Genomic DNA, 15,150 nt, shown 5'->3' with positions numbered 1-15,150 from the left:
ATTTTAAAGCAGCAACTGAGATTCAATGTACTAATTTCTTTCATGTAAATTTAAATACTTCAATCACGTCTCCTCTTTCTCTCCATTTGCTTAAACTGAAAAAATGTAACTCCTTCAATCCACCCTCAAAGCTCATTTCTCTCACTCCTAGAATCAGCCTAGTACCTCTTCTTTGGACATTCTCTAGCAGAGCTACGTCCTTTTGTATGTCTCGTTAATTTTCTTTGCAAATTCGATAAGGACATGAACACACCCCCACTGTCAGGTACGCTTTGGTTTCACCAAAGTCACAAAAGAATAAATCGGACTCTGCCGCTGCATGTATAAAAGGTAAAGTTCCACTTCTGGTGAAAGGAAATAGACCAAAAGTGGACAGAAATCTACATTTTGTACCTAATACTTGTATGCAAAACTTGGTGGAGTGAAAGCATACTCAAGTTTTCGTGTTTACGTACACACACACACACACATAATTCCAAAAATTGTATTTTTGGACTTAGGGAGGTCTAAAATGTTGAGATTCATCAAAATCAAAATATCAAATTTTTGGACAATTACGATACTTTCCATATACTTTGTAAGCGAGAAAAGTAAAAAGCACATATAGTGCTGTTCACAAATAGCAGTGCTTCCACACACGAGAGTGGACCAGCAGAATGCTGCAAAGCTGCCCGCTCTGTAAAATGCAGCTGACTGCATACACTGCAAGCAGGATCCATATTAGGAAAAGAATAGCAGACATGGATTGTTGAAAATGTAAAATATCAAAAAATAAAATCATTTATTTGAACAAGATAATCCACACAGTAGAATCCTAAACACGGGCTGGCAGTTATAAATGGAGAAGGCAAAACGATTTAGACAAAAGTTTCCAAAAAACTCAAGGATAAAAGACAAAATCCAAAAACAAAGCAAACATTAAAAACACCTGAAGCAAAGTTACTATAACCAGGGAGAATTGGACACTGTCTGTTGAAAAGGCAAGGCTATAAATGCTTGAGTGAAAAAACTGTGCTTGATTCTCTTATACATGTCTTCCATCACATTACCAGTGCATAGGAGCCATTGATATACAACGGACTCAGGGAGTAGGGTCAGAGACAGAAGGCAGAGGGGCTAAGAGGTGGAGTATCAGTCTATTCCGGTGTGTGACGATAGCCATACTGAGGAATGAATGTTCAAACAATCCAAATCTGAATTGTGAATTTTAGATGGACTGCAATAAAAAGTAAGACTAGTTTAAGATGGATTAACTCACTGGATCATTGCTTTTCAAACAAGTGTAAGAGACGGCTGGCAGCTCAACCAGGCTGGAATGCCCCTGAGATGGAAGGATGGGGGAAGACAGCTTTTCTAGGACACTGCTTCAAGATGCTAGATGGCAGCTTCCCTGGACTGCAGTGGTGCCCTGGATTACCACAGGGTACTATGGGACATGGAGTTTGGCAATACAGCCCTGCTGGGTACTGTGGGTGACCCCAGGGGACGCTGTGGGAAGAAGCTGGGAGACAAAGTTCTCACCTAGTCTAGAAGTACTAGTGGATCATGAGAATGGAAACCAAGTACTTCCAGGCTTATCAGAAACTTGAATTCTTCTTCTGACCCAGAAGTGCTGGCAAGTCATGTGGGAGGAAGAGCAGAAGCACTTCTGGGTCAAGGACTATATAAAGGGCTGTGAAACACCCAGCAGGCTAGCCAGAGTCAGGTGGAGGTGGACAAAACTTGCTGGGAGTTGTGGAGGAGAAAAGACAGAGAGAAAATTGTGTTGATTATTGTATTTACTTGTATTAGTTGTGGCTGTGGTGCTTAGGGGCACTATTTATAGAATAAAAAAGTATTAAAATACTGCTTAGTGCTTTATCCTGGTGTCCTGAGCGTCTGTCTGTTGGGTTTAAAGGGGCCACCTAGCATTCATACAAGCCATATTGAACTATGCAATCTGCCAGGCATTGTTTTACACTTTGAATATTTATTGATTTGAACTTGTAATTTTTACCTTATTTATTAGCCTGGTGGTAATTAGGATTAGCATGGGCATTAGCTTGGGATAAGAACACAATTTTCTTATGTAAACATAATAACGTTTTAGGGCTATCAGTCATTTATGTAATCATTGTTAACTCCACTTGGAGTGACCCTTTAACTTTAGGATGTATGCTGCACAGAAAAAACACAAGAAACAAAAGAAAAGACCCTCACTGTCACCCAGACCAGACGTCTGCATTCTCACTGAAATTGCATATAAAAGACCTCAGCCGATCGAAGAAATGTTTTAAGCAGCTATGCTCCTGGGCTTGAAGGGGCTCATCTTCGTCATCATCTATACCCTTACATAAGTATCTTTCAATAAGACTCTTTCAAATATACTTCCTACTTTTTGCTACTATTGGTTTTACTGAGTTGTATTACTTATTCTATATTGTAATATGAAGTTCACGTTGTTTGGTTGGGCCAAGGTATTGTGCTAACAGCACAAGTTTCAAATACCTTGAAAACATCAACATCCAATTGTGCTTAAGGCTGAATAACAGGACCTCACAGCATGACAAATGATGAACCTGCCTTGCTTGTAACTGTTCTTCTATGATGGGCCTCAGACCAATGTAGCAGTCTCTATTCCCAGTTACGCTGCCAATGTCAGTATTCGAAAAAGACTAATGGGAAACATTACTGGGATTGAAGAACAAAGAATTAATTCCTATCTTGCCCAAGGTGTAAAAATACTGTTATATTGAGCTCATCAATCCACTGTAGGACTGAACTGAATAAAAGGCTTCTTTCCTGAGTGAAACGTGCCTCCTCGATTTCATTCTTTAAGCCAGGTTGCAAAATATGTCATCCATACAGTATAATTTACTGTGGACAATACAGGATCTATGTATCTATGTCGATATATATATAGTTACCATATTTCTATGAACCATTTTAAATAAATGTTATTACTTTGTTTATTAAAGTGTGTTTTATTCACCTTAATCTATAGCTGGAAACCCCACTTAGAGAGAAAGAAATTAGGAGCATGTGCTGATAAAGAGCATTGGCATACCCACCACATGACAAACCAACTCAGGATCCCACATTATGAGCCGAGTGCAGCCATGCAACAGGTGACACCTCAGCACCACACTATTTCAAATGGAATGGAACCAGTGTGAGGTTTTTTGGGGTGGCTGGAGTGTCAATTATGCCAACCACCCCCAGGGTTTTTTCCCTACAGCTTGGAGGGCCTACATGTTGGGCTGGATGAAGATTAATGTCATACCCAGGACGGAGCAATTGCAAGTTAAGGGTCTTGCTCAAGGGCCCAACAGAGTAGAGTCACTTTGGCATTTATGGGATTCGAACCAGCAACCTTTCGCTTGCCAGTGCAAATCCTTAGCCTCAGAGGCACCACTCCACCCTGAGAAAGGTATGGAAAATGACATGGGAGCCTTATTAAATAATTAATTGCTGGCATTGCCAAAGGTCAAACTGACAATTAATTAGCATCAATCAGTCAATTCTTTTTCTCACATTAATACAAATTTCTGACACTGGAGTGGATGCCAGTTCAACACAAGGTGCAGTTGCGCACACATTGACATAGGCCTAATCTGAAATTTGAATATCGGAAGAAAAACCGAGTACCTGGGGGAGACACAAAGAAAAACATGTACAATCCACACCGATGTGAGTAAGTGAGAGTGGGATTTGATCCCAGGACAATGGATTAGTGAGGAAACAGCATTTACCACTGTGCTGCTCGTAAAACCGCTTCTAGTAGCAATCTGGTAACTGTCAAATTTGAAGCATTCTGCACCTTGTGCTATTCATATTTAAATACACATCATAGGACTTTATTATTCAAAATCATAAAAGGTATGAAGGTATTTCTAGTGCTCTTAAATAGTTCATTTCTAGTGCTCTTAAATAGTTTTAAGTAAATGTCATGTGGTAGCGTACAATATAAAAGCCATAATTAAGGCCCTGATTTGGGCCAGAATATTTTGAAAGTAATATATTTTTTGAGTGTAAATGATTCACTCTTGTAAGTTTTAAGAGTACAGTATGTTTTACATAGGCCCATGGCACTATGTGAAAATGTTTTCTTAATATTATAAGCTTACTGACCAGATAAGAGCTAGTAAAAATAAATACATAAATAACACAACAAGCAATGAATAATTGATTTCTGCTTTCTGGTTTTAAATATTTAGCTGACAGAAAAAGATATTCAGTGCAAAGCTGTTAGTGGGACTCATCAATGTTTGCTATACTAGCTTAGCACATTTTCACCATCGCTAATATTTCACTCCTTTCAAGCCAGAATTAGTCAAGGAATATACAACAGACTCACACTCTTTATACTGACTTTACAGGATTATTTTACATGAAATGCCAGAAAGATGGACTTTCAAAGTTACTTAAAATTAATCTCCTAAAGATGAGCTGACATTGGACTTTCACCAGTACAGAAGTAAATAATGGGATTTTCTCTACTGATAATGTACATCTTTGGGTTTCTCACATGTAACTTTATTAATTAGATCAATTATCACACAGGCTCTGGCATGCTGAAGTGAACATACACGTAAATCAGCACATAAAGTGGTGATGTGCTTCATTCCTGGAACAACAATAGAGAGCAGCAGGTAACAAAAAAAATGTCTTGACAGATTGGGGACAAAGTACCTTGGTCATTAGCCATTTTGTCAGGGTGTTCCACTGCAGGAAAAAGGAAAAAGAAAAGAAGATAATGTTATTAGATTTAAAACTGCTTTCTGACAAAGAGATTGAGGAAACAGGGAGTCTGGTGCTTCACAATGAAAAGAATCTCAGAATACAGACACTTTCTATTTTCTCTTTAAGGCAAAGGGAGCATTTAACCTTTTCCAAAAATGGAAACAGTTTGAACACTATACTAAATGTGTTTTTTTAAAGCACCATGTATCTGGATAATGCAATCCTTTTAATAACTGCAAACATGTGATGAGAAATCAGACAAGGGAGAGCACATCTTCAAGTATTAGAAAATAGTTTGACAAAGAAAAGAGATTTTGCTGCAATTTCAGTTCTTAACTTCACATAATAATCATTTACTTCTGATGCCTCTATATACAGCAGCTCATGTTTTCTCTTGTTTCTTGTTTCACAAATAAGCGAAAAGGTGAAACCAACCTGTAGTCTATTAAGGCTTTTCCCTCACCGGTCCATCACACGATTGCAAAGCAGGTGTCAATATTGTTTCCAGCTCTTTGTAATTTTTTTATGTCCAATATCACAGTCCTACATCACCCTAGCCACATTGGAACTAGAATGTCTATATCTTTAGTAAATGTGTCTATGTGTTTAAAATAAATGATTTCTTATTATGTTTAGCAACTCTAATGTTGTGAATTTCCTGGTGGGAGAGAGAGAGAGAGAGAGACCACCTTGTGATATGAACTACAGCATGGGCAATCTGAGAGTAAGAATTTAGACGGTCAACTAATATGATGGAAAGGAGTGCTAAATAGACACCTGAAATAAAGTTTAGTACAAAAACATGGAGACCCGGGATTCGGAAAGTTGAAACATGGAGGACTGAGCAATTTTCCAGCAATCTATTCAAACATGGAGATATGTAACTGTAAATGGTGGCATTCGCAGTCACGCTACAATAAAGGCACTTCACAGAAATAGTTGTCTAAAATTGATGGAGTGATGAGGAACCTATCTATCTATCTATCTATCTATCTATCTATCTATCTATCTATCTATCTATCTATCTATCTATCTATCTATCTGTCTGTCTGTGGCTCCTTGATATATGAACGTGCACAAAACTACCTGTTGCTGTCTCACCTCTACTGTTACTTTAAAAGATGCACATATACAGTGGATTCAGAAAGTATTCAGACCCCTTCATTTTCTCCACACTTTATTGTGCTGTACATTTATTTTTAAGTGGATAAACAAATGTTTTCACTTTGTCATTATCTCTTATTTCTGTAAATATTCAGGCCCTTTGCTGTGATCAGGTCTATCCTGTTTGCTTTAATTATCCTTATGATGTTTCAAAAACTTGATTGGAGTCTACATGTGGTAAAGTGAATTATTTGAATATAGTTCAGAAGAGCACACACCTGTGTACTCTCCGTAGACCTCTCTGATAAAATTGTAGGCACAGATCAGGGAAAGGGTATTAAAACCAATTATAAAGCTTTGAGTGATCCTAGGAGCCCAGTGGGAGTGATTGTGGAACAGAAGATGTTTGTAAATCCCAGGACTCTCCACAGAATTGGTCTCCCAACCGGGCAAGAAGGATCCTGGTAAGGGAAGTGACCAAAAACCCAATGGTTACTCTAACAGAGCTTCAAAAGTCCTCTGCTGGGATTGGATAACCTGACAGCAGGACAGCCTTCTCAGTAGCACTTCATCAATCAGGAGTTTATGGTAGAATGGACATCCCATTAAGACTTTGTCAAACAAAATTTAAAGGAGTCTGAGAGCATGAGAAAAATGTTCTCTGGTCTGATAAGACAAAAAATGAACTCTTTGGGCAGAACTCCAAGCACTACACCTGGTGAAGTCCAGGCACTGCTTATCATCTGCCTAACACCATCCCTCTAGTGGTGCATGGTGATGGCAACATCATGCTATGGAGTTCTTCTCAGTGACAGGGACAGGAAAACTGGTCAGAACTGAGAGATCCTTGTAGAAAGCCTGCTCCAAAGCACACGCTACCTCAGACTGGTGCTTTACCTTTCAGCATTAAAATGACCCGAAGCAAACAACCTGAGTGCAAAGTCCAATTGGGGAGACCTAAAGATGGCAGTTTACAGATGTTTCCCACCCAATTGAATGTTGCTTGAGAAGAGCTGCTAGGAAGAATGAGATAAATTCGTCCATATCCATGTGTGCAAAGCTTGTAGTTATTTACCAATGAAAACTTGAAGCTATAATTGTTGCAAAAAGGATTTTTACAAAGTACTAAATTATGAGTATGAATATTTATATGAATGACAGATTTTAAGAGAGAGTCTAGTATTTTCTGAATCCACTGTATACTGTAATATTAGAATAAAATCTGCAGTGTTGTATTAAAGTACCCAACAGCCATACTTGAGTAAGTAAGTGTGGTAAGGAGTACATCCTTAACTTAAATATTATCAAATATTATAAATTAAATCAAATATTATGAGCACTACTGTTAAAGAATTACCCAAAAAAGCTTCTAAATTCTAAAAACTGTAGTGGTATAATATGCTGAGACACCAAACAACTCTTTCAAAACTAAATATGAACAATAATTCTTTTCTAACTGGTAATGATTATTGTTTATCTAGAATTATTACATTTTATCTGTAAAATTACATTTCAAAGCATCATACAGTGTATTTATGTCATCAGTTACACATTTTGTGGCATTGATTTGGCATCAATAGCGCCTCAGAAATGTTTACTAGATTAAAAAAGGTACATTTATGGGAAATACTGTATTAGATTTGTGATACTTTTTACAGTCCCATGTTAAACGCTAGAATTGCAACAACAAATAACTGTATCAATGTAAATAAGCTACAGGAATAGTCCAATGGCGTTCTAATGCTATATGTTCATTTTCATCTGAATAGTACTGTCACTTTAAATACTTAAATATAATATTACATTTTGAAAAGGGAAAGATTGCAATATAAATACATGTATTATTATTATTATTACATTGCTATCTATCTGTTTAACTATCTTTATATGTAGCTCATTCTCTCTCTTTATTACACATCAAAGCTATAGTCAGAAAATGTGACAAAAAAGGCTAAACTGGGCCATCGGTTTTCACAGACCAGCATCTTTCTTTTTAATTCTCCACAGACAGCCACCTGGATTTCATATTTACCATTTTGTTTATTTAAAAAAATATCTGTTTTTTAGTTTGAAATGTGTCTTCTTCTAAACGCACTTATTGATGAGATTTTTTCTGGCTGTGCGAACTGACAAAATTGTTGTGGAGACTTAAACAAATTGTCTGTGAGCAAATGAAAGAAACCTGTTTTGTTTTAATCAGTTGGAAAAAGTCTAAATGTGCTTTCAGAGGAGAATGATTGATTTGCCGCTTGAGATACCACTTCTAGTGCTTCTAGGTCTCCTTTCTAACAACTGCAATCAATTTATGCTTTACTCCTGCTGATTGCTACGCTATAGGCCTTTAGAACATTTTTAAAATATACTGTACCTGGCATTCCAGGAGGGTCTTCAAACCTACTATTAGGATTGTGTTTGTTTATCTAAACTGTCCACAATAACACTAATGTCCATTTTCTTTTGTAATTTCATCAAAAACAAATTTGCTCTGGCTACTGACAAACAGTTTTGTGAGACATTTCCAACCTTTGGGTGTTCTGAAGAGAATGGAGTCAGACAGCGGGCCGACTCCCTTTGCATTCTTGGCCTGGATGCGGAAGTAGTAAACAGTGTCAAGGTTGAGGTCCATGATCTGGTGAGTGAGGCGGTCTCCACTAATGGACTCCATTACCCAGTCATCAATTGGCATGTTCTTGTCAAGCGTGTAGAAGAGAATGTATCCTTGGGAAAATAAATTAACAGGACAAAAACAGTTAAAACCATTAACCTACTAGAATTGTCATGTCCCCACATTGAAATTACAAAGAGAACAGAAGGCGTAGTCATTCCAGATGTTCTAATTGACACAATAAAGGAACTTCATCTGCTCTTGGTTTGATTAAAGGAAACTCTGCAGGGCTCTGACATTTTGAAATTATCAAAACCATCAACAAACATGAATCCAACAGATTCCAGGATGCACTTACATATTGGAAGTTATGGCTACATAAAAATATAGACTATACAAACCCCTGAGTAACCGAGCAGAGACAAAGAAAACATCTGGAACAAGCCAATGATTCATATTGACAATCTGACAAAAGGAATACCTTGATGTCTTTCAACAGTGTACAGGTTTTAAAATACTTGGCATACAAAATATCTTATCAGCTTAACAATCTCCTCAATTTGTACAATGTTGTAGGGCTCACATAGTCATGAATTAGAAAATTCAAGGCCACAATGTTTCAACTCTAACTTACCTATGAATTAAATAATTATTTTGGATCTTGTATCATGCATCTAGTTGACTTGCAAAGTTGATTTATTACATTTGACTTTGACTTGTATTTCTAACTGAATAAAAATCAGAGATCTACTTTGACTTCATTCAAATATTGAAAGAGCTATTTATAGCATTCAGTGGCACATGTAGTTATCAGTACGTATTTGGAAAATAGGAAAGTCACCATGATAGATAGATAGATAGATAGATAGATAGATAGATAGATAGATAGATAGATAGATAGATAGATAGATAGATAGATAGATAGATAGATAGATAGATAGATAGATAGATAGATAGATAGATAGATAGATAGATAGATTAATTTCACTGGAAAATAGTCAGTGGCAAATGTTGATCACCCAGAATCAGGCTTGTAGCACTTACAATGATGTTCAAACTCCATGATATGGCTCTACTGTCAAGTCAGTCAGTCAGTCATTGTCCAACCCACTATAGGCCCTACTGCATTACAGAATTTATCATAAAAATGAAACTTTTATTTAAGTCTTTAAAGTTACATTTTATATGTGAGTACTGAAGATGGTTTACTGAAGGACAGATAGATAGATAGATAGATAGATAGATAGATAGATAGATAGATAGATAGATAGATAGATAGATAGATAGATAGATAGATAGATTACTTATTCTAATGTACAAATTGTACTTTGTGCCATTTTATATCACATATTTCAGAATTTGTACATTCAACAAGTGAAGCAGCCCAGTGCAGCTAAGCATCAGCACCAAGTAACTTAATTTCTTTTTAAGAGTCTATTTCAGTTCTGAATGCTATAGTATTAAGGTGAAGTGCATTGTGTTCCATTTTAAATTATCATAGTAGAGCTATTCATCATTCTGCCCATCAGTCCTAGCATGTTCTGAAGAAAGAAAGAAAGAAAGAAAGAAAGAAAGAAAGAAAAGAAAGAACAATTCAGCAGTTCTTTTAAACCTTATGTATTCGTCTTGCAGTAAACTGCAAATGGATTGTGCTTGCACACTATTTCAATAAGCTAGGTGGACCCTTTGAAATGTAAAGAACCTGTGCGAATGTGATGCTTGGTTTTTCTCTTTAACTTGTTCCTAATTCCCATGTATAATTAATTTTAAGGAAGCTTGCTTCAATTTTTGAAAAATATGCTGCTGCCCAACAGCAACAGTGGAAAGTGCAGAAAATATAATCAATAATTAGCGTGTCACTGTGATTTATGACTTAAATGGTTAAGGAGACACAGATGTAATTTGTTTTAACTATTTCAGTATAGATTTTGCTAGCATACTGTATATAAACCTATATAAAAGTATTCTGTGAATTTGTGCCAGCATTTGAGGTGTAGAATAAGGTTCCTTTAAAAATGTAAATTTCCAAAAAGACATTAATGCTTGCATCAGTTCATGGCTGCAGTGTGGAAGAGTAGAAGAAAGAGCTTGTAAAGAATTGTAATGTTGTAAATAATACTTAAACATGATACTAAGCCGCAGGCACCATGCCTGGCTGCTGCTGTTTCTTTGTCACAATAGTCTAAAAGCTTAGTGCTTTTTGTTGAAAGTCATCAAACCATTTATCCCTTGGACATGTTTCCACCAAACCACACAATTTGGGCACAAAAACTCAGTGACAGATAAGCAACTTTCTAATGTTCCTGCAACTCTTATTCGAATGATGACGATAATGCGCTAATAGTTTCTATATGATAAATGCTCGTACTTTGTTAGTTTTATCCCGAGCTTAGCACATTTTCCTTTATTTACTTATTTATTTATTTATTTAGGTTTTTAATCATGTAGAATTTTATTTTATTTTCACTTTGTTTTTGAACTAGTTAATTTAATGCTTCAGTCTAATTTGTGTTTTTGTGGGTGCTGCCATTTCAGTGTCCATTACAAAGACATGATGGCTTGTTGTCTGGGATCAGAGTCACACAAGTTTAGCTGTGTCATGTCATTGGTGTGATTTTATTTTAAGCATAATTACCAAAGTTTGTGGATTCATTTTAAAACATTTCTGCAAGTGTTTTATTCTTTTGTCAAACTGGTTACTGACTTTTGTATAAGAAGTTTTTGACGCTGGGTTATAATGTATGTAATGCCTGCCAGATTAAACCCCGCAGTTGTTTGTATGCTTTAAGTCAAACCAGAATTAAAAACAAACTTGAATGCTTCCTTTTCCTCTAATGCTCGAGTGTCCTATCCTCTGATGCACATTATGTGGTGTGTGCAGATTTGTTTCTGGGCTTGCAATAATAACTTATTTTTCAGAAAGTGTGTGCCTTCTGAAAAAATAGAGATCTACTCCTATCAGTTATTATTGACTGCAGTATAGCAGTGAATGAGTTCTGTATGCCAAAGGTGATAAACCACTTAACCCCACAGCTGGCCTAATGCATTACAATTCTTTTTATTTCAGAGTAACTATAAAGGCCCTTCATTTTAGGCATTACACACCTCTCAATACCAGGCCATCATTTTCCAGCCATTACATCAGCCTTAAAGTACAGCTTTGAAGTTCTATTTTCAGCACATGCTCTCACCAAGTTTTGCAGCACCCACTACTACAGATAACATGCGATCTTGTTTTGTGGCATGAAGTGAATTTTATTAGCACTGTGACAATGATCACCATGACAGGCCCTCTATGAAAGAAAGATTGATGATGAACATCGCGACCAAGCAAAAGACTGGCAAGTTGAGCTACGAAGGCAAGAGACCATGTAACAAGAGCTCAAGGCAAATAGTAGAAAGCAAGTCACAATATTTACTTCCCTAGGTTAAATAGCTGCTAGGATTTCTACTGGATACTTTTGAGCAGCTAAAGAATTTTATTTTCTTTGGCTTGATGTCTTGGTTCCTTCTTTTTAACCAAATATGGACGACATCTGTTTACATGATTTATTTGTGTTTAAATCATAATTCTACAGTAAGTAATATGGTGGTAAACTTCTTACTCTATAAAATGTCTTGTGTTTTTCTGCCAAGAGATGATTATAAATACATGCTCAAAAATGCTTAATCCAGTGTTTGGTAGTGGGGGGCTCGATTTGGTGCCAGCAGTACTGGATGCACAGAAGGAGCCCAACCTGGATGATGTGTCATTTCATCTCAGGACACACAAACTTACTCACTCAAACAGGTCTAAATTAAAGCTGCCAATTAAACTGTCCTACATGTCTCTGTGACCGCAATTTCCAATGTAACTCTCGGTTACTTATAGATATATATCTTATATGTATAAACGTCTATGCGTGGTAGTGTGTGTGTCTGTCTGTAAGGCCCTGAAGTGCGAGGCTACACTGTGAAGCTCAAAGAGCCGGCAAGGTGGCTCCAAATTAACGAGTCAGAAGAAGAAAGAAGTACGAGGCTACAGCATGAAGCTGAAAGCTCTGTGAAAGTGAAAGACAAACGACAGAGAAACTCGCTTAGTCGCTGAAAGACAAGGGGGGCGAGCATGTCCGCAAAACAAACTGCCGACTCTGTATATCAATTTTGTTCCTGAAGATTTTAATAGTTCCTAGGAGTCTTGGCTTTTTACAGGATATATATATATATATATATATACAGTCCAAGTCCAAAGTCCAAAACACACACACGTTTATTTTCTTCTTTGTTATACAGCACCACAAAATGCACCAATCCCCAACAATGCTCACAGTCCTTCTTTTCTGTTTCTTTCCTTCATCTTCAATATTCTTCTTCCGCCTCTACTCCCCTCCTGGCAAGCTGCGTCCTCTGCCTCCCGACTCTGGCTCCCTGAGTAGTGGCTGCTGTCTCCTTTTATAAGGCACCCAGAAGTGCTCCAGGTGCTCATTGACCTAATTCTGGCAGCACTTCCAGGTGCGGCAGAAGAGATGCTCTCCAAGGCTCAGCAGCACCCCCTGATCCCAACAGAGCTACATCCAACTCCATCTTCCATGAAACCCTGCTGGAGTCCAAGGCACCACTCCAACCGCTGGGGAGGAACTGTTCTGGCCAAGTCTGCTCCCCCGGTCCTCACAGTGAAGAAGCCGGACAAGGACCCTGGCAATCTGTGACTATATATATATATATATATATATATATATATATATATATATATATATATATATATATATATATATATATATATATATATATATAGTGAAAGCTGGCCCTGGCACAGACAGACGGACAGCATATTTTCACCCACACACGTTTATTTACAATACTATTATTTACAGTTTTTGCTCACGTGCACCCCCAGTGCCTTCTTGCTCCGATTTCCCCAATGTCCAGGCCCACAGTCTCTGTGCCTTTCTGGCCGCCTCCGTCCTCTCTCTCAGCTCTGTCTGCTTCCTCCCGACATCCACCAATGACTGGAGGAGGCGCCTTTATGGGAACCGGATGGGCTCCAGCTGCTCCCGGCAATTAGCACTAGCCACACCCCTGTGTGGCAGAAGTGCCGGCTGCGCACCCGGAAGCCGTCCGGGTGTCCCTGTCGTCTTCCCCCCGGCACTTCCTGGTGTGGCGGAAGTGCCGGCTCCCGGATAATTAGGCACTGGGCGCCGCCTGGCGGTGGCCACGGGTCCCTACAGGGCTGGGCTTCTAAGCCCCCTACCCGAGGCCTCCTGCATAACCAGGACGGACGCCCCTCTCGGTCTGGAGGAGGCCCCCGCCCTCCTCTGGTCCTCCAAGGTGTCCCGGCCGGGCTCCAGCCCCGGCCGCCGACCACACGGGATAAACCGGCATCGGGCTGCCTGGCGGTGGCCACGGGTCCCTACAGGGCTGGGCTTCCAAGCCCTCTAACATGCCCCCAACAGAACCAGGGCGGGCGCCCTCGCGGTCTGGAGGAGGCACAAGCCCTCCTCCGTCCTCCTGGCGTCCCGGCCGGGACCACAATATATATATATATATATATATATATATATATATATATATATATATATATACAGATATATATATATATATATATATATATATATATACACACACACACACTGTTCGCAAAAATTAAAGAAACACTTTTTTTATTGGGCCTGGTATGAAATCAATTAAACCTGTCTGATAATTTTCTGGTTGGTTAAGCAGCTGAGGTCATTGTTAATCACTTTCAGCTGTATTGGTGTTCATGGACTTAACGACAGGTGCACTAAAGTGGCAACAATTAGAAAACCCTCAAAACAGGACTGGTTTTACATGTGGAGGTCATTTCAAGTTTCTCCCTCTTGATCTTTTTTGGCTGGTTTTCCACTCGTGCTAGTTTTGGCTTGAGTAATCATCTCTACTGGCAGTATGAGGCGATTCCTTAACCCTACAGAAGTTGCACAGGTTGTCCAACTTCTCCAGGATGGCACATCCACGTGCTGCAGCAAGAAGGTTTAATGTGTCTCCCAGCACAATCTCCAGAACATGGAGGAGATTTCAGGAGACTGGCTGTTATTCTCGGAGAGCTGGACAGGGCCGTAGAAGGTCCTCAACCCATCAGCAGGACTGATACCTGCTCCTTTGTGCAAGGCGGAACAGGCTGAGCACTGCTCGTGCCCTACAGAATGACCTCCAGAGGGCCACTGGTGTGAATGTCTCTACCCAAACAATCAGGAACAGACTTCGTGAAGATGGCCTGAGGGCCCGACGTCCTGTAGGCCCTGTGCTCACTGCCCAGCACCGTGGAGCTCGACTGGCATTTGCTCATGAACACCAGAATTGGCAAGTCCGCCACTGGCGCCCTGTACTTTTTACAGACGAGAGCAGGTTCACCCTGAGCAGCTGTGATAGACGTGAAATGTCTCGGTCCATTAGGCGCCGCCAGGTTGCTCCTCAGACTGTACAACAGCTCAGGGATGCCCTCATACAGATCTGGGAGGAAATGCCACAAGACACCATCCGTCGTCTCATTAGGAGCATGCCCCGACGTTGTCAAGCATGCATACAAGCTCGTGGGGCCACACAAGATACTGAAAAGCATTTTGAGTAGCAGAAATTAAGTTTTTGAAAAAATGGACTAGCCTGCCACATCTTCATTTCACTCTGATTTTAGGGTGTCTACACATTTGAGCCCTCTGTAGGCAGAAAACTTTTATTTCCATTAAAATATTTGGCATCCTTTT

General features: G+C 39.0%; 1 protein-coding gene across 3 annotated transcripts in view; it reads right to left on the bottom strand.

Annotated features, from left to right (window-relative positions):
* The window catches only part of dcc (DCC netrin 1 receptor), an 842,366-nt gene that overhangs the window by 86,726 nt on the left and 740,490 nt on the right, over positions 1-15,150 (bottom strand). For all 3 annotated transcript variants that reach the window (XM_039750409.1, XM_039750410.1, XM_039750411.1), the window contains exons 20-21: positions 8,350-8,544; positions 4,672-4,704 (exon numbers count right to left, since the gene is read on the bottom strand). In XM_039750409.1, the coding sequence (XP_039606343.1) occupies positions 4,672-4,704; positions 8,350-8,544 (228 nt within the window). The remainder of the gene's footprint in view (positions 1-4,671; positions 4,705-8,349; positions 8,545-15,150) is intronic.

The sequence above is a fragment of the Polypterus senegalus genome, chromosome 4 (assembly GCF_016835505.1).
Source record: "Polypterus senegalus isolate Bchr_013 chromosome 4, ASM1683550v1, whole genome shotgun sequence".
Taxonomy (NCBI): Eukaryota; Metazoa; Chordata; class Cladistia; order Polypteriformes; family Polypteridae; genus Polypterus; species Polypterus senegalus.
This window is presented reverse-complemented; position numbering and strand designations above follow the sequence as displayed.